Below are 19,050 nucleotides of genomic sequence, written 5' to 3' on the forward strand. Positions count from 1 at the left end.
GTTGAGTTTGTCATTTGGCTCATGGCATATTGTGCTGCATTGTCTGTGGCTCATCAAACGCCATTATTGAAATGTATTATCCCCTGAAGGACAAGCACTAACTCTCTGGCTGCATTTAAAGGAAATGTTTATATAGATCCGAAGAGGATCACATCTGATCTGTGTCTACTCTTTGAGAAGGGGGCTTAGCACAGGCTTTATGATGGGGTTTTCCAAGCCGATGGGAAGTTTTTGCTACTGATGATGAAAATCACAATAGGCTGAGATTGCACACACAGTGTGGGTGTAGCCGAGCGAGTCATGACATATATAGAGGCTGCAGAGTGATGGAGCGCAGTCAGTACCAGCCCAAGATACGCAACCAGTGCCCGTCCCCATCAGCTTTCACAGGTAAGGAAACAATGTATCATGAATCACATCTGTAACACTGTTTCTTTCAGGAGTGAGGCAACAGTGCTGCATTGTATCACTGCCGTAATGACCTATTCAGCTCTGCTACATCATTTATTTTACCTGATTTTATCCAATTTGTCCACAAAGCATTCACCACGCCTTGCATGCTTTGCCATGTACTGACTGAACCAGGGAGCAGCAACCTCTGGCACTCTAGCTGTTCTGGAACTACAACTCCCAGAATCCTCCTTTCACTTCATTGGTAGTTACAAGAACATCCGAGCAAATGTGCATGCTAGGAGTTATAGTTACACAGCAACTGGACCAAACCTGACATATGCAGACTGCAGTGTTCTCCCCCCCCAAAGATCTCCAGGGCTGAGAATTTCCAGACATGTGTGCATTCATCAGCGGTGCTGCCCCTTTAAGTTTTCTCTGTGTGTCTGATACAATGACACAGCCTTTGTTTCCAAAATCTTTCCTGTTGCAAAATATTGTATCTCTGGGAAACTATGAATGGCAAAGAGACCATGCCCTTGATTTAAAGGGACAGTCCCTATATTTTACTCATGCATGCCTCCATAACATATTTTAAAGGGAACCTGTCACTGGGATTTTGTGTATAGAGCTGAGGACATGGGTTGCTAGATGGCTGCTAGCACATCTGCAATACCCAGTCCCCATAGCTCTGTGTGCTTTTATTGTGTATTTTTTTTTTATACATATGCAAATTAACCTGAGATGAGTCCTGTACGTGAGATGATTCAGGGACAGGACTCATCTCAGGTTAATTTGCATATGTATCAAATCAGTTTTTTTACACAATAAAAGCACACAGAGCTATGGGGACTGGGTATAGCGGACGTGCTAGCGGCCATCTAGCAGCCCATGTCCTCCGCTCTATACATCAGATCCCGGTGACAGGTTCCCTTTAAAGCATGAGGGCTTAAAGGGGTATTCTCGTCTCAGACATTTATGGCATTGCCACCTATCTCTAGTGTCCTGCCTCACTCTGTCCCACTGTCTGCTACATTCAGGCTCTGAGAGCTGACCGAATACGGAAACAGCCGAGCTGACTATGCTACATTGTTTCCTTCATTCCTATGGAACTGAATAGCTCTTATGGAAACCGGCTGTTTCCGTAAATCTGGCCACCTCTCACAGCATGGACGTGGCACCCAGTGGGATGAGACAGGCTACGCTGACCCCTGTTGTATAGGTAGGTGGGACCCTCACTTCTCAGACATTTCTAGCATATGAGATAAGAACACCCCTTTAATATCTTCATTCTTTGCAGCCTTAAAAATTAAGATTTGTAGGTGACCCTTGACAATTCATTATCATTGGAAGATACAGTATCTCTTACTATGTGTCAGTCTGTTAAATCTATTCTGTGCATTATAGAAAAATTGTTGCTTACCTGGAAACCACCAGTAAGCAAATTGGCTGCTGTTGACAGATCTTGTATGGTTACATTTTTATTCTAAAGATAAATTGTTTCTATGGTCAGAAATGTCCAAAAACATGAACAACTAATGCTTGGAATAGACCAGGGATGCCCTTCCTGCGTCCCTCCAGCTGTTGCAAAACTACAACTCCCTGCATGCCTGTACAGCCTACAGCTATCAGGGCATGCTGGGCGTTGTAGTTCTGCAACAGCTGGAGGGCGGCAGCTTGAGCACCCCTGGATTAGACCAACAACCCATTCACAGCAGGACTCAAAGTACTAAATAGATACAAATGAAGAGATCTGTCCACAGCAGCTTGTTGATGATTTCCAATGAGTTCAAGTCTTCTCACATAAAGCATTTTCATACAAAAAGTCCTGTATTGATAATAGATGTTTTTAAATATTTTGCAATATTTCTGATACAGTGTAAAAAGCTTCATCATTTTTAGCTGCCGTGTGCCCCTTTGGTATTGCTGGGGTGAGCATTGGGCTGAATCAGTCTACAGCCCCCCTCTCGCAGCAGGCAATTTATATATTTTGCTTTCATGTGCCCCCTTTGATACTAATACAAATTTGTGCTGCTGGTCCCAGGCTTTGGACAGAATCAGCCTCCTTCCCCCTCTGGAAGCTGAACATCCAGCCCCTTCTTACTTCCCCTTCTCCTCCCTGACAAGCAGTCGGGTTGCCTTGCACTGGGTCATTTTATAACAGCATAGAATGTGACTTGAATCTAATATTTAATGGTGGGACAGCCATAAATGTACTGGATACCTGCAGTCACCACTAGAGGGAGCTCCTGAGCTTGCTGCATACTGTTTATACATTGAATTCAATAATAATTAATAGGGGGTATTAAGGAAGCACCTCAGCTCCCCCTAGTGGTGACTGCAGGTAGCCATATTGTTCTCACTCCAGAGTGGAAGACGACCACTGGAAGGAGTTCTTTTCCCTGTATTGTGTATTGCCTGTATGTGCTATTAAGGCTACATTCACACGACCGTATGTGTTTTGCAGTCCGCAAAACACTGATCCGCAAAAATTATGCACGACGTCCTTTTGGTATCCGTAAGGCATCCTTTTTTTTGCGGATCCATTGTAACAATGCCTATGCTGGTCCGCAAAACGGACAAGAATAGGACATGTTCTATTTCTTTTTGTGGGGCTACGGAACGGACATATACGGATGCGGATAGCAAACGGTGTGCTGTCCGCATTTTATGCGGACCCATTGAAATGAATGGGTCCTCATCCAATCCGCAAAAAAAAATAGAATGGACACGGAAACAAAATACGTTCATGTGAATGAAGCCTTAATCTGATGTCATCTTTTGTAATGCTGATTTGGATTAATAACACAGTATAATATTCAGGATGAACCAGTTCTCCTGCTTTCACAATAAGTTATGTAAGCAGCGCATTTATGGCGTTGAGCCTGTAGCTAGAATGCATTGTACATTATAGGGGCCGGATGGTGGAACTGGCAGCCGCCAGCGATCGTGACTGTCAGGTCGTGGTGTTGCAAATAAATATCGGTGTATAAATACAGATGGAGCCCCATTAAAGTATGGGGTCCCTCTTCAGGTGTTGGCTGGAACCACCACCACTATCACCACTCCACCTCTGGTTCTTGATCAGGACTTTTTGTTATTCTGGTGGATCGGGAGGTCCAATTGGTTGGATCCAGTATGCTACATACCCCCAGCTTTACCCATCTGGCTATGTATTCTGTAATACATTCTGGTGTCATCTGCACTATTCTAATTGGCCATTACAAACAGAGACTTCTCCTGAGTTTAGCAACCTAGGGATTCCCTGCAGTAAAGTTCAGATTCTTCTATAGCGGCTGGGTTAAAGGGTGAAAATCAAGGATTCCCTTAGACTCTGCTCCTTGGTTTAGATCTTTCCCAAACCTATTACAACCTTGTGGGTCCACATTTTCTCAAGCAAGGTGCTTGACAGTTATGACTTACATAGTATGGCGCCACCTAGTGTTCTGACTATATAGCAATGTGCATGTCCATCTAAAGAGCAGGGCGCTGGTGGACACGCTCTCCCCCCAGCCAGGTCTCAGCATAGTGACCCTCTGCCTACCCGCAGGGCAGCCAATAGGAATAGCTATCTGCTTGTCAGATGCAGTACCGCATCAGTCTCCAGCAGCTTTGTAGTTAACGGATCTGAAGTTATTCACTAAACAGGATGCACGGTTCAGTCCTTTTTTCATCCTACTGACAGATTTATGGACACGAGAAAGGGTTTGTTTTAGCTGCGTTGACCCATCCTCAGTCTTTTCATTTCCTCTCCTTGTAGTTGTGTTCCAATACATGAAGAAAATTAAATCCACAATGGCTGCGGTGGCACAACTGGCGACAATGGAGCAAATAACCGGGAAAAAAAGACACAGCACTGACGATGGCCAGAAGAAAAAGAAGGGCATCATAAAGGGCATTGTCAAGGCCTTGTCACCCAATAAATACATAGGACATCATAAAGAACCAGGAGAGATAAAGAAGGAGCCAACAGGTAGGACTTAACATGAGGACTGGTTCTGGGGTTCTTTGCAGGTTGTTTATGAGATTATTGAGGTTGGTTGAACATTGACTGGTTCTACTGAAGATACTGGGAGGAGAACCCTAACACATGGACTTCAAAAAGGTCTGATGAATTCGAGATCTAAGGGGAAGAAACTGTGGCTCTTGATGTAGATATCAGCATTCATTTATTTTAAAGGGGGTTTCTAAGGTCAGCATCAATATCAGATTGGTGGTGGTCCGACTTTTGGCATCAGTCATCTGATTTTGATTGGTTCCTTTAGTCAAAATCCAACTTTTATAGTCAAAAGACCATAAATGGTCCCATAAGTCTGAATATAATTGTGATGGCCAGGTAGGCCATTTTCTGAGCTATCTTATAACTTCCTTTAGGCTCCCCTTTTACCAAGGCTCATCCTTTATTTAAATACGGCAATTACCTGTAAATATTATTTTTTGCACTGGTGGTTTAGTGATCTGAACTTTATAGCCATTCTGCCATTGCTACAAAGTCAAACAAATCCTCATTCCATGCACTGACGTCCTGGAGAGCCTGGAAAAGGAGTGTATAATATACAGTAGCCAATCAGAGAAGGCAGAGCTGCAAGGGGAGGGAGGGAGAAGCTGCCTGAACCAATGATGATTGAAGGGGTGTGTCTAAGACTACTTCAAACTTCCTGTAGGCACTGTACCCAAAATGTAGTCACGGATCAGAACTTATCTCTATTCAATTATATATATATATATATTGTGTTGTGTCCTAAAATATGCTGCACCAATTTCGCTTTTTTGGTATAAACTATGATATCATCTTTAAGGGGTTGTCTGGAATAAGAAAAAACTGGCTGTTGTCTTCACAAAACAGCGCCACCCTTGTCCATGGATTGAGTCTGGCATTCCAGCCATTGATGGGATTGGAGCAGAGTTTCGATACCACACACAACTTACTAATAGACATGGCACTGATTTTGGCAGAAGGCAGCCATGTTTGTCTTATCTTGGACAACCTTTTTTAGGCAGAGGTAATTAGCAGATGTCTGCAAGGTCGCTTGCTTATTATGTTCTCAGCAACATGTTCCCATGTGCAATGCCAATGGTCTGTGATAAATACTAGATTGCCAGGGTGATTTTTCTCAAAAAACTGACCTATTCCTAAAAAAAAAATCTTCCTGGCCATGGCTCTATTTCTTTGAAATTTCAAAATTTGCGTTTTATTTTGTTTCTAGCTGAAGACATAGAAGAACAAATTGAGAAAAAACAGTTGCTGGAGGCCAGCAACAACTTAATCGATCTAGAGCGGAAGATTCTTAAGGATCCTCTTCTTCATGACAAAACCGAGGAACTTAAAGCTCTTTATGAAAAGTTAGAAAAAGCTGTATTTCGAGTGATACAAGACTCCATCACTGAAACAAACGGAGATTTGCTATCTCAAGCTGTAAATGCCATTGTGGCCCAAGAGACAGAAGATGCTCAAGATGGTCCAGACCATGAGATCAACAATAGCTTACGACCAACGCAATGGAAAAGAAAATGGAAGGAGTACATCAGGTTGTCCGTGTTTGACCGAATCGGCAACCTGTCCGAAGCTTCAGCCAAAGACTCTTCTTCTTCACTGTCTCAAAGTTTTCTTACTGTGGGAAAAACCTTCAAACAAGACTTAGTCCACGTGATCACCCATCTCAAGGAGCATTACCCCAAGGACTTTGATGTTTGCAACACTTATGCCCTATATTATCATAGGTTCCTGGCATCAAAAATAGATTTAGTAACAGATTTTCAACTGGGAGACGAAGATACTTATTACCTCTTGTGCTTTGTTCATAATTATTATCCCATGTAAGTTTACCAGTAAGGCGCTCTATGTCTGTCCATCTGATGTGCATGTTCTAAGAAAAGCCCAAAAGGCTATGACATCCTTCGTAATTTTTTATAATGTCTCTGTGATATATGTTTCCAGATTCTATGGAATCACATAGTATATCACGTAATCCCTCTCAGCCAGTCGATACCTGCCATCTAAGTAGTTCATGGTGGTAGCAATGATAGAGTATGCTATTTTCTGACCAGCTCCACTTTCTTCCTTGAGAAGATCCAGGTCTAATATATAATTCTGATGCAACATGGAAAATGTAGGTTTTCCGTCTACAGAAAGGGGTGGGCAGCCTCTTGGCTGTTTGTCCATCAGCCTCTTGGCTTATTGTAAGGCTTAGTTTTTGGGTGGTTTTATTTTGGAATGCCAACTCTTTGGAAAGATTATATGTTGAAGTTTTCTCTTGATCTTGAGTAAAGCATCCTAGAGGCCACCAGAGATGGCAGAACTTCCAGATCAGATCACATTAGATTAGCAAGATCTGACCTACATTATTCTCTAATATTAAATAGAGGGGTGCACTTACTTTTTAATAACCAGTATTTGTAAAAATGCATAATAATCATATTCTTTTTATTGCAGCATGATCTTGAAGGACCCGATAGTGGCTAAACATATCGACGATTCGGATCTGCACAATCTTGTCCCGTCTGATATTCTAATGCAACTTGAAGGCAGTTATTTTACTAACGAAATAGTGAGTGTTACTACAGCACGTTGTTTTTTATGTCAGTGTTCTGGTTTTCTGGCAGTACAAAGGGGGTGTATACATGACCATTGGCATAATTATTTCCATGATTAATCAAAATGGAGTACACTATTAGTGCTCATTGACCATACAACCCAGAACAGGATGGTTGCTGCTTACATGTCCCTCTGTTCCCCTTAATGACTCCCACAATGACCATTGGTATTGTTCCATCAGGACTTGCTTGCTCTTTGTCCCTAGTGGGATTCACATGTTCTTGTGGACTAGGAGATAGATTGGAGCTAAACTAGGGTTGGCCTCATTACTAGTCCCATTTTATTGCAATTGCTTGGTCTATAGGTTGTCTCATGTGTAATCAGCCAGATTGTCCTTAATATGCATCGACATCTACATGTATGATGAGAATTTCCATTGTGCACCCCATAAAGAAGATAACCTAGTTGTCTATTTCACTCAATAAGGAATCTGTGAAGACATATTTAAACAGATGTTTGGACATGGCGGTGGATCGTTGGAAGAGCGGGAAAGAACCAGAGATACTGGGAAATCGTCATCATTCTGAGTTACACATTGATATCGTCCAGGTCAGTACTGTCCCCTTATACATTTGAGGTGTCTCTTTATAACGTTACCTAGAAACACCCACTCCCTTTCAAGCCTACAATAATTAAGTCCATGGAAGATGTAAGGTTGCCTTACATCACGTCTCCTCTTCCATTGTAGGCATTGGAAGTGGAAGTGCAGGTTGCTCATGTGGAATCCATTTTTTTGGGTTAACTAGATGAGTAGGAATAGATGTTAAAAAGATTGGGTAGGCAGTAGCCTACCTCAATGGGTTTTTAATAAGGTTGTCCTTCTTCAATGAACCCCTCTCAATGGACATTAAGGGGGTTTTGCAAATTGGAAAAAAAAAAACTTTCCAATTGCCCTGGTAATACAAATGGAGCACATTTTGGGGGAATCCCACAAACAGGACCATGAGCCGGAGTGGAGACCATATTGGGCAGCTGTTCTTCTGTAGGACCAGGTGCCTTCATGGAAAACTTAAGGGTATCAACGGGAGCCATGCTTCATTTATAGCACCATCTGTTCCTTTCAGAATAGGGAACCTAAGGGAATAACTACATTTTTTGCATCATTTGTAGATTTACAATGGAGCAATCAAGAGAGCCAAAGAGATAAAAAAGGAGATTGCTGAAAACATATCTTGCTTACTTCCTTACGAGATGAAGGAGATTTTCAAAAGGTAAGGCAATCATTCATTAGGAGCAATGGAGGTCCACGGATATGATCTCTAAGGACATGGCATGGAAAACCACTGCACATTAGTATGGTAGTCACAGGCAACACAAAGACATAGCAGCAGCACACAGCTCCATTGTCTCCAACGTATCCATACATCATCATGGTTTCTTTTTTTATCAGATACAAGACCAGTCTGGAGGAATTCTTGGAGAAAAACAAGACGCATTCCTTCTTCAGAGAGATCGGTATCGCCAACCTCAACTGCTGCTTCCACTTCAGGTAAAATGATGAATATTATATTATAAGTTTTCATTATTATAAATGATCAGTACTTTAAGTATTTGTATTATACATTATTTATTTTTTATTATTTATTTATTTTGTTTATTATATTTGTATTTATACTTGAGACTTCAGATAGATCAAAAAGAGCCCAAGGACCCCAGGGTTATCCTATTAAAACGTAACTTTTATTGTCCTTGTTTATAAAAAAGGGAAAGTATTGCTCAAAACAAAAAGAAAATGCAGCCAATAAAGTAGTGCTGACGACTCAACCGTGCGCGGTGTTACCATTCCTGTCGACACACAGTTCTATGGGACACTCCAGCGTGCAGAGGGATGCAGCGGGTCGTCACAATTCTGTTCCCCTTGAGTATATGTCCCTACATTGCCCTACTTGGCCTAGTCTGAACTGTACCTCCAGCCAAGTGGAGCACCTGCCCTGAAAACAGCGATCCCTCTGGACAGTCCTTCTCTGGTCTGGAGACCCTCAACCCTGACCCGGGTGGTATCGGTCCTGCTGTACAGAGTGGACAGAAAGTGAAGCAAAGTCGCCCCTGCGTTTCACGACGTAGGGGACATAGAGAAACAAAGTAATTGCTGCTATCTGCATGTGGCGGTTTGGAGCACAGACGTAGAGTATTTGGTACTTGGGGTTGCTATTTACATGATTGCTATTGACTGCGGGGTCAGATTCCAGCTAATATGATGCCTGATATTAGCTATAGCTGGCACCCACCGAGATATAATAGCATGCGGACAAGCCACTTACAGTGATGTATTAGTATGCCATGGGTGGGAAAGGGTTAATGTGAAGGGTCTCAGTTGTGTCACCATGTGACTGGACAGATTTGCCTTTCAGGGGTCAGGAATGTTGGGCAATAAACTTTATAGGAGATGCAATGGCAGCCCTATTGGTTGTCACGTTCGCTTTCCATATACAGATGTAACTAGGTACAATAATAGTCAACTGCTTTTTAAGAATACTCACCGTATTTAAAATTTTTATGGTATTTTCTTTCAATTTCTTATTTTTTTAATTTTTTTAAATTTTTGTATTTCAGGGAATTTATCGAAAGAAAAGACACAAAGTTTGACCTGGGGACGCAGCAGCAGATGCTGTCCACCATCGTCCAGTGTGAGGACCTGATATACGCCGCTTTGCTTCAGGAGCTTTTTCTGGAGCTGAAGGTAAACTGTGAGAAACGGACAAAAAAAAAAAAAGAAACGTTTTTTTTTTTTTTTACATATTGAATTAATCATTTTTTACTTCTCCAGGCACATTTCAAAAAAATGTCTCAAAGCAGCTCCCTGTGCAGCCACCAGGCCATGCAAGACATTGTAAAGATAGCTGAAAGATACTTGTCCCGCTTCAGCACGCTGTGTCCCCTGTGCTACAAGGTAAGACCCTCCTGCAGGATGTGGCTTCCGCTGCAGAGGTTGCCATCCAACTTTTCTATAGGGGTCACATATTGAGGCACCGTCTCATAGGGGTGGCTGGGATATGGAGCCCCGGGGGGTCGGGGCAGTGGGGGCACATAATGCCTAATGTACCCCATTGTACCCATTACTGAGTGCTAACTGGATCCCAATTTATCTCAGGACATGGTGGCCAGGATCCATAAGCATCTGGTGAAAGAATATCTTATAAGAATCCTAAAGAGAAAAGTCAGTCATAAGAACGCGCTGCAGCTGCAGACATTGGCCGCTCAGATCAAGGAGAATGCCAGCCTCATCAGTGAATTCTGTGCCGCTCATGTAAGTAATGTATCCATTTGAAGTCATCCCTTAAGGGGTGTGTATACTATTGCAATCAAGCAATTTGTATTGCTTCAGTGCATCCATAGTACTAAGTGAAGCTACTCTGCAAACTGTTTGCATAAAAAATAATAATGATAATAATATAACTTCTACCGTTTGGGGAATGCAGTTTCTATGTGTTTCCATGGTTACAGACTACCAACAAACCCTACGTAGTCAGATCCTCTTGCAGTCACATGTTACTTCACTTCCTGATAGTTGAAGAGAAGGCAGAAGAAGGGGATTAACACCTCTGACTACACAGGGTTTGTTTGTAGTCTGTAACCATAGAAACACATATGTTGACACAATACAATAGGATTTATTTTTTTTAAATGAAGACTATTCGCAAAGCTGTTTTATCATTTACTTTAGGTGTGTTGCATCAACACCAAAATGGTTGCCAACTTATACATACCCGTCAACGTTTTAATAAATGAAATGTCCTGCAAGCTCCTAATTTGCTTCTTATTAATAAGCAGAGGGCTAAAATCAATTCTGTCCTAGTCCCGCTCACATAGCTGAGATTCGTTACAATGTAGCAACACAGATAAAACTCCATAAACTTAGCACAGTTAGCTTTTGTATCCTGATACGTTGTAGCGACCCCTCAGCTGTGAGAGCAGGGCAGGTTTCAAGCTAAATGTAAAAAAATCAATACTAACAGCAAGCATGGGTGTTGAAAGCTGATAAGCAAAGGGAACTTTATACAAGGATTCAGCTTGATTGCGTAAGACTGCGCGCCCCCTGTGCGGGTTTTCGGGAAGTCGCTCCTTTATTGACTTCATGCTTGCATTCCTTTGCTGAGGATTATTCCTCCTTTAGTTAAGAGGCCTCCTATGTAAGAAGAGCTTAGACACACGCCATTAAAGGCATAGCCTCATGGAGACAATCCCGGTTATAAGGGAATCTGCATGTTATGGGATGGGGGTCCCCCGCTCAGACCCCCCCTGTTAACCTGAGCTTTGGAAGACTTGTCACCTATATGTACTGCATTCATTTACATTGCTATTGCCAGCACTTTTTAAACTCTGCCCCCAGGAATGCCCCACAATTTGCCCACTTTAGGGTAAATTTGCACAACTCCAACCCCCCGCTTTGCAATCGGCCACCTTCCCCTTTCTGCCCATTTCTCGTAACTGTTGGCATCCATGCCCACTGCAGCGTCCCCTGGTGATGACGGCAGCGCCGGATGAGCTGAGCAGACAGTTGACTTCAGTCTCATTATGATCCATATCCTGTGGCTGGGTTTCCATATTGCAGCCGCGGGGCGGCATAGCGCTGACGTTTCACGTACGGGTGAAGCACATGGCCGAGCGGTACGAGACTGCCCAGTGGTCGCAATGTGGGGACCAAGCCAAAGGCCTCTTTCACACGTCAGTGAATCACGGCCATGTTCTTTACATCGTCTCCTATGCTGACACCACGGAAGCACGCCCTATTTATGTCCGTGATTACAGATCCTTTGCGCACATTACAGTCTATGGGTCTGTGAAAACCGCGGACACAACACGGATGCCATCAGTGTTTGGTCCATGGTTTTCACGGATCATTGCTAGGAAATGCACAGAAAATAAATTTTCAGCCTAGCCTACGGATAACACAAGGAGGGCAAAAAAAAAAACAAACGAACGCATGGACCAAACATGGAAGAACCGCTCATCATCTTGTCATGGACACGAACTAAGAACGGTCAGACTGATCAGGTGCACATCGCTCACGTCTAATTACTATACAGGGCGGCACCTGATCTGTGCCGGATTATTACACATTCTGGAATATCAGATGACCATAGATCAAGGATGACCAACTGCGGCCCTGCCAAACTACAATTCCCAGCTTACCTGGACAGCCTACACCTATTAGGGCATGCTGGGAGTTGTAGTTTTGCAACGGCTGGAGGGCCACTGGTTGAGCATCCCTGGCGTAAATGATCTGCACTTCTGATTTTGTGAGATTCCAGATTATGAGACAATCTGGATAGATGGATTTCATATTGAAGGGAGTTGACATTATTATTATTATTATTATTATTAGATACAAAGTAACAATGTATCCAGTAGAATTACAATGTTACAGTCTAATACTAGATATTTCTTTTTATCTTTTACAGAAATCAGAGGAGGAATGGTTAAAACCAGTGATACCCAAAGTGGCAGAAATTATACGTCTCCAGGACTTGAGCGCCATTCAGCTCGAAGTAGCCACGCTGGTTGGAGACTATCCGGATATTCGGTGAGAAAAATGCACAATGTGGATATTTATGACGCACACACACAATGCAGACAGTTTCCTGAATTTTTGCTCACAGTATTTCGGGAGAGGAGTTGATGAAGGTTCAGAGTAACACAGTGCAAGGAGCAGGGTCTTCAGCAGCACAGAGTATTTCAGGAGAGGAGTTTCCAGATCTTGATGAAGGTTCAGAGTAACACAGTGCAAGGAGCAGGGTCTTCAGCAGCACAGAGTATTTCAGGAGAGGAGTTTCCAGATCTTGATGAAGGGTAAGAGTAACACAGTGCAAGGAGCAGGGTCTTCAGCAGCACAGAGTATTTCAGGAGAGGATTTTCCAGATCTTGATGAAGGGTAAGAGTACCACAGTGCGAGGAGCAGGGTCTTCAGCAGCACAGAGTATTTCAGGAGAGGAGTTTTCAGATCTTGATGAAGGGTAAGAGTAACACAGTGCAAGGAGAAGGGTCTTCAGCAGCACAGAGTATTTCAGGAGAGAAGTTTCCAGATCTTGATGAAGGGTAAGAGTAACACAGTGCGAGGAGAAGGGTCTTCAGCAGCACAGAGTATTTCAGGAGAGGAGTTTCCAGATCTTGATGAAGGGTAAGAATAACAGAGTGCAAGGAGCAGGGTCTTCAGCAGCACAGAGTATTTCAGGAGAGGAGTTTCCAGATCTTGATGAAGGGTAAGAGTACCACAGTGCGAGGAGCAGGGTCTTCAGCAGCACAGAGTATTTCAGGAGAGGAGTTTCCAGATCTTGATGAAGGGTAAGAGTAACATAGTGCAAGGAGCAGGGTCTTCAGCAGCACAGAGTATTTCAGGACAGGTGTGCTGAGAACATCACTGCATAAGAGGATTTTGCCATTTTTGCGGCAGGTCCCAGAATACGAGTTACACAGTGATCACAGCAGCACAGAGTGTTTCTTTTCAGCCTATGCTGGATTTTGTGGGAGGCCACAGACTGAGAGGACCATAGTGCAGTGCAATGACCATGGTTCACAGCAGCTCAGAGTATTTCAGGACAGAAGGTTCTAGATCTGCAGACTGAGAGTAACATAGTGCGCGGAGCATAGCACCCAGCAGCACAGAGTATTTCTGGAGAAAAGTGTTTTGATCTTGTATGAAGTCACAGACTAATATTTGTATTGCTTAGTGGGAAGAGGTGGGTCTCCGGCAGCACAGAGTATTTAATGAGATGAGTGTGCTGATCCTGTGGGAGATCTCAGATTGAGAATTACATAGTGGAAGGAACAAGGTTCCCAGCAGCGCAGAGTATTTTAGAAGAGAAGTGTGAGCATTTTGCAGTGACTGTCCCACTTGTGATGATGTTCGTGAGGACAGGGCTGCAGATGACAGGGGTAGAGCCATGTGAGGAAAAAGTTGGAGGTCACAGACACAGGAGCACAGAGTATTTCAGCAGAGAAAAGTGCTTTTTCTAATGTGATCAAATTGTCCTCTCCTAAAGTAAAATATGCAAATCAGTGGTGAGCAATGCATTACCCTTATCTTCTGTAAGGTCATTCACGTGGCCATATGGTATATGGAATGCCGACTTCTTCCAGATGGTCCCGTACAAAGCAGAGCCCTTCCCGGAAATCGGCTTTTCTTGGAAGTAAAAATGAGGCTGAATTCTGTGGAATTTCTAAGTGATCCTTCTCTTCTCTGGCAGATGAGTCACATTTCAGGCTTAGTTCTCATTCCATTTGCTCTCAGGTTTCACAATCACCCTTCTTGGCTAATTTCTAAATTCTAAGGCCTCTTTCACACGGGCGAGTATTCCGCGCGGGGGCAATGCGTGACGTGAACGCATAGCGCCCGCACTGAATCCTGACCCATTTATTTCATTGGGGCTGTGTGCATGAGCGATGTTTTTCACGCATCACTTGTGCGTTGCGTGAAAATCGCAGCATGTTCTGTATTCTGTGTTTTTCACGCAACGCAGGCCCCATAGAAATGAATGGGGCTGCCTGAAAATCGCAAGCATCCGCAAGCAAGTGCGGATGTGATGCGATTTTCACGGATGGTTGCTAAGGAGACAAGGGATGAGCGACCCAGGACCCCATTTACTTCATTATTTTCCATTATAACATGGTTATAATGGAAAATGATAGCATTCTTTAATACAGAATGCTAAGTATAATGTCAATTGAAGGTTAAAAAATTATAAAAACATAACTCACCTCATCCACTTGATTGCGCAACCGGGATCCTCTTCTTTGTTCTTCTTGAAGGACCTTCGCTGGCGTCATCGCACAGGTGGTAAGGTGACGTCAGCGCAGGTCCTGCTGAATGAAGATAGAAGGTCCTTCTATCTTCATTCAGCAGGACCTGTGCTGATGTCAGCAAAGGTCCTTTTGCAAGTCCTTCAAGAAGAACAAAGAAGAGGATCCCGGCTGCGCCATCAAGTGGATGGGGTGAGTTTTTATTATTTTTTAACCCTCAATTGACATTTGACTTTTCATTCTGTATTAAGAATGCTATTATTTTCCATTATAACCATGTTATGATGGAAAATAATAAAATCTACAGAACACCAAACCCAAACTTCAGTAAAGAAGTCCGGGTTCGGGTCTGGGAACCAAACATTCAGTTTTTTTTATCATGCGCGTGCAATACGTATTGCACTTGCGCAGAAAAAAAATGAAGAACGCAGCGATTTTCCCTGAACGCACCCGCATCCTATCCGGCCCTCACCCGCGATGCCTGTGTGAAAGAGGCCTAAGGAGTGCGTCCTCCAAAAATAACACAGCAGAAGCCAATAACTTCCAAAAGATCTTGTGGCATCTGGAGGCGTCCAGTCTGTGTTCTGCAGAACAATTATTTCTACCAATAATCCCGCTATTTCTGACATGTTCACGTTTAATGTAGTAATGCCAAAAACTGCTGTAAATACATTTCACATTTTCACCATTCTGCCTAGAAATATAACAGGAGGCAGTGGCATCACTGAATATTCAGCCAATCAATTAGGGATCGACCGATTATCGGTTTTACTGATATTATCGTCCGATATTGAGGATTTTGACCGTTATCGGTATCTATTTTGCCTATATACCGATAACGTATGGGGAACAAGGATCGCGCTGCTGACAGCGCTCTCCGTGTTCCCTCAGCAGCACAGGGGAGAAGGAAGCAGTGTCTCCCTCCCCCCTGTGCCGCTGCCGCCAATGTAGATAACTCTCTCATTAATTCATATACAGGAGGCGGGAGCTGGCTGCAGAATCACATAGCCGGCTCGCGACCTCTATGACAAGTAGCTGCGATCCGCGGTAGTTAACCCCTCAGGTGCCACACCTGAGGGGTTAACTGCTGCAGACCGCAGCTACCGCTCGTAGAGGTCGGAAGCCGGCTATGTGATTCTGCAGCCAGCTCCCGCCTCCTGTATATGAATTAATGAGAGAGTTATCTACATTGGTGGCTCAGTGTGCCCCCCCCCACCCCCATCCCAGTATTAAAAACATTGGTGGCGCAGTGCGCCCCCCCACCCCAACCCCAGTATTAAAAACATTGGTGGCGCAGTGCGCCCCTCCACCCAAGCCCCCCAGTATTAATCATTGGTGGCGCAGTGTGCCCCCCCACCCAAGCCCAGTATTAAAGACATTGGTGGCGCAGTGCGCCCCCTTACCCAAGCCCCCCAGTATTAATCATTGGTGGCAGTTGCCACAGGGTCCCCTCCTCCTCAGTGCAAGTTCTGATCGGAGCCCCAGCAGTGTAAGCCTGGGGCTCCGATCGGTTACCATGGCAGCCAGGACGCTATTGAAGCCCTGGCTGCCATGGTAAGCTCCCTTGCTGCTGTGTGCAGTATGCACAGGGCAGCAGGGAGAGTGTGAGGTCCTATTCATCCTGATAGAGATCTATCAGGGTGAATAGGACAAAGGTTCTAGTCCCTAAGGGGGCAAATATATATATTTTTTTTATAAATATTTTATTTTCTTCAATAGTAATTACAAAAACTTTTAAACAGAGCGGGGAAAAAAAAGAAAAACAAAGAAGGCTTATACACATATAAAAGAAATATTACTCTAATTTCAACATCATCGCAGACAATAACGTTAAATCCAGCTCTGTAGGCTCAAGCCTAATACCTTTAACCCCAACTATTCCCCCCACTTCCCTTAGCTGCTGTCGCTGGTAGCCCGAACCCCATCCCCCCCCATACCCGTCCACATACTCCACCCATCAAACCAACATAATCAGTCCACCTCACTTCTACAAAACAGAAAAATATTGCGTGCCTCGCCTTCTCCGCCTCTCAACCTCCTTATAGAGCTTTATTTGGGACATAATCCGTCTCCACTCCTCAAATATAGGAGAAAAGGGGGCAAATAGTTAGTAAAAAAAAAATATAAAGTTAAAAAAAAAAACACCAAAATATTAAGTATTAATGAAAAAGAAAGATTTACGGAAAAAAAACTACACGTTAACAATAAACATATTCATTTTCAGCAGATTTGTGTAGGAATTTTTATTTTTTTTCAAAAATGAAAATTCACAGAATAATCAGTATAAATTATCGGCTATCGGCCTGAAAGTTCACAGATTATCGGTATCGGCTCTAAAAAATCAATATCGGTCAATCCCTACAATCAATACTGTAGGAGCTAAGGACATCGTACTATATTGCACCAATCAATGCACCTGCACGTAACCTCACTGTGTATTGGCTGTGAGTATAATTGGAACTGATGACATCACTACATGTTCAGCCTTCCAGTACAACATGAGCAAGTGAAGTCAAAACACATTCAGCCAATCAAAACACTAGAAGCCAGTGACATCAGGGGATATTCAGAAGACCAATAAAGTAGGAGCCTGTGATACCACAGTATTTTGCACCAGTTAATGCACCGTCCGGCAACCCCGCAGTGTATTGTCACTATGAATACAATAGGAATTTATGACATCACTTCATGTTCTACCTTTCAGTAGAATAGAAACCAGTGACATAATTACATTCATCCAATGAAAACAATAGAAGCCAGTGACATCACTGAATATTCAGAGGACCAACACAGTAGGAGCTGATGACATCACAGTATACTGTGTATTGTGACTATGAATACAATAGGAACTGATGACATCACTACATGTTCTGCCTTTCAGTAGGATAGAAACCAGTGACATCATAACATATTAAGGAAATCAAAACAATAGAAACCGGTGACATCACTGAATATTCAGAGGACCAAAACAATAGAAGCCGGTGACATCATAGAATATTCACATAATCCATACAATAGCAACAACTAAGTCAACCAATACAATAATAGTCAGTGATAAAACTATATATGTGATGTCACTGAGTATGGAGATGACATAATTTCCAGCCAATAACCTTGCTGTGCGTTGTGACCAATACGTAGGAACTAGAGATATCTCTGCATATACTGCCTACTCCCCATCAATATAATAAGAGCCAGTGACATCACTGAATTCTTAGCCAATCTTTTCAATAGGTGACATCACCTCGTGTTCCACCTATGAATACAGTCAGAAGGAATGACATCAATGGCTAGCCACATCACTATTCACCCAAAATGTCCAATGTATTACCTTCCGAATAGTAAATTACTTCATGAGCTGGCTGTCAACCCATGGTCTTACTAGTGTTCACCCAAAAATGGATATAGCTTAGAAAAAAATTGAACTAATGAATGTTTTAGTTTTTTTTGGATGTTTTTGTCTCTTTAGATTGCATTACAATAATTATCTCCCATTTACAGGAACAAGCAAATCGAAGCCATTCTTTACATCAAGGGGAACCTTTCCAGACAAGACATCAAGTCCATTCTGAAGGTGGCTGATACCATTGAGCGAGACACTAATAGTAAACCCAAACTTTTTGAATTGCTAAATTCTTGAAATGAGCGAGAACAAACCTGTGAGGAATCTAAACAGGGGACATTTTAACATTTTACCAGGAGGTATCCAGTTTACATGAGTTGGGGGCAGAGGAGCCCCCCGTTGTTCGCTTTTTGTGGTCAGAATTTCCGAGTCTGGTACTGTCCATCAGTCAGGTCTCTAGATTTCATTGCACCTTCATTGGCCTCCTCCTGGAGGGTCCTGTACTCCATGAACTGTAGCTGTACGGGTCACTGCATTCTTTCTATGGTCCCTACAAGGGACTTGCACTGAATGGGAAGTTTTTTATTTTGTGTTTTTTCATGGACTGCAATTGTCATTTTTGATACTTTTTTTGTTCTATTTTATGACTGATATGTACTGTAATAGAAGCATGTAAGACTGTATACAATGTACGCATATGGGACGCATAGCTAGGACTTCGACTTGAAAGAAGGCCTCAGTCTCAACTGTTCATATTGGCACTTATTCCTTTTGGATTCTGTCACGATGGATGTTTTTAGCATTTCATAATGAAGTATGAAATAAGAAATGAGACTATGCCTATGGAAAGTGAAACATCCCTTTAAGAAATCTGTTTTTATTTTTTCAAAGGAGGTTCAAATTTTTTTAAATCTCCTAACGTTCAGTAACCTATGGCAATCAAAAAGCTGTTAAATATGATGCACGTGGGACAGTTAAAGTGTAA

The 19,050-nt window shown here is 42.9% G+C and overlaps 1 protein-coding gene across 1 annotated transcript; it reads left to right on the forward strand.

Moving 5' to 3' along the window:
- Window positions 1-310: 310 nt before the first annotated feature.
- On the forward strand, window positions 311-18,690 carry LOC120981803 (tumor necrosis factor alpha-induced protein 2-like). The gene is made up of 12 exons (XM_040411543.1): window positions 311-390; window positions 4,151-4,363; window positions 5,598-6,207; window positions 6,824-6,938; window positions 7,412-7,534; window positions 8,096-8,196; window positions 8,376-8,474; window positions 9,539-9,665; window positions 9,753-9,875; window positions 10,077-10,232; window positions 12,388-12,509; window positions 18,224-18,690. Exons 1-12 carry the CDS (start codon window positions 327-329, stop codon window positions 18,360-18,362), a joined length of 1,992 nt encoding a protein of 663 aa, XP_040267477.1. The 5' UTR covers window positions 311-326; the 3' UTR covers window positions 18,363-18,690.
- Window positions 18,691-19,050: the final 360 nt, after the last annotated feature.

Source organism: Bufo bufo, chromosome 11, assembly GCF_905171765.1.
Source record: "Bufo bufo chromosome 11, aBufBuf1.1, whole genome shotgun sequence".
Classification (NCBI taxonomy): Eukaryota; Metazoa; Chordata; class Amphibia; order Anura; family Bufonidae; genus Bufo; species Bufo bufo.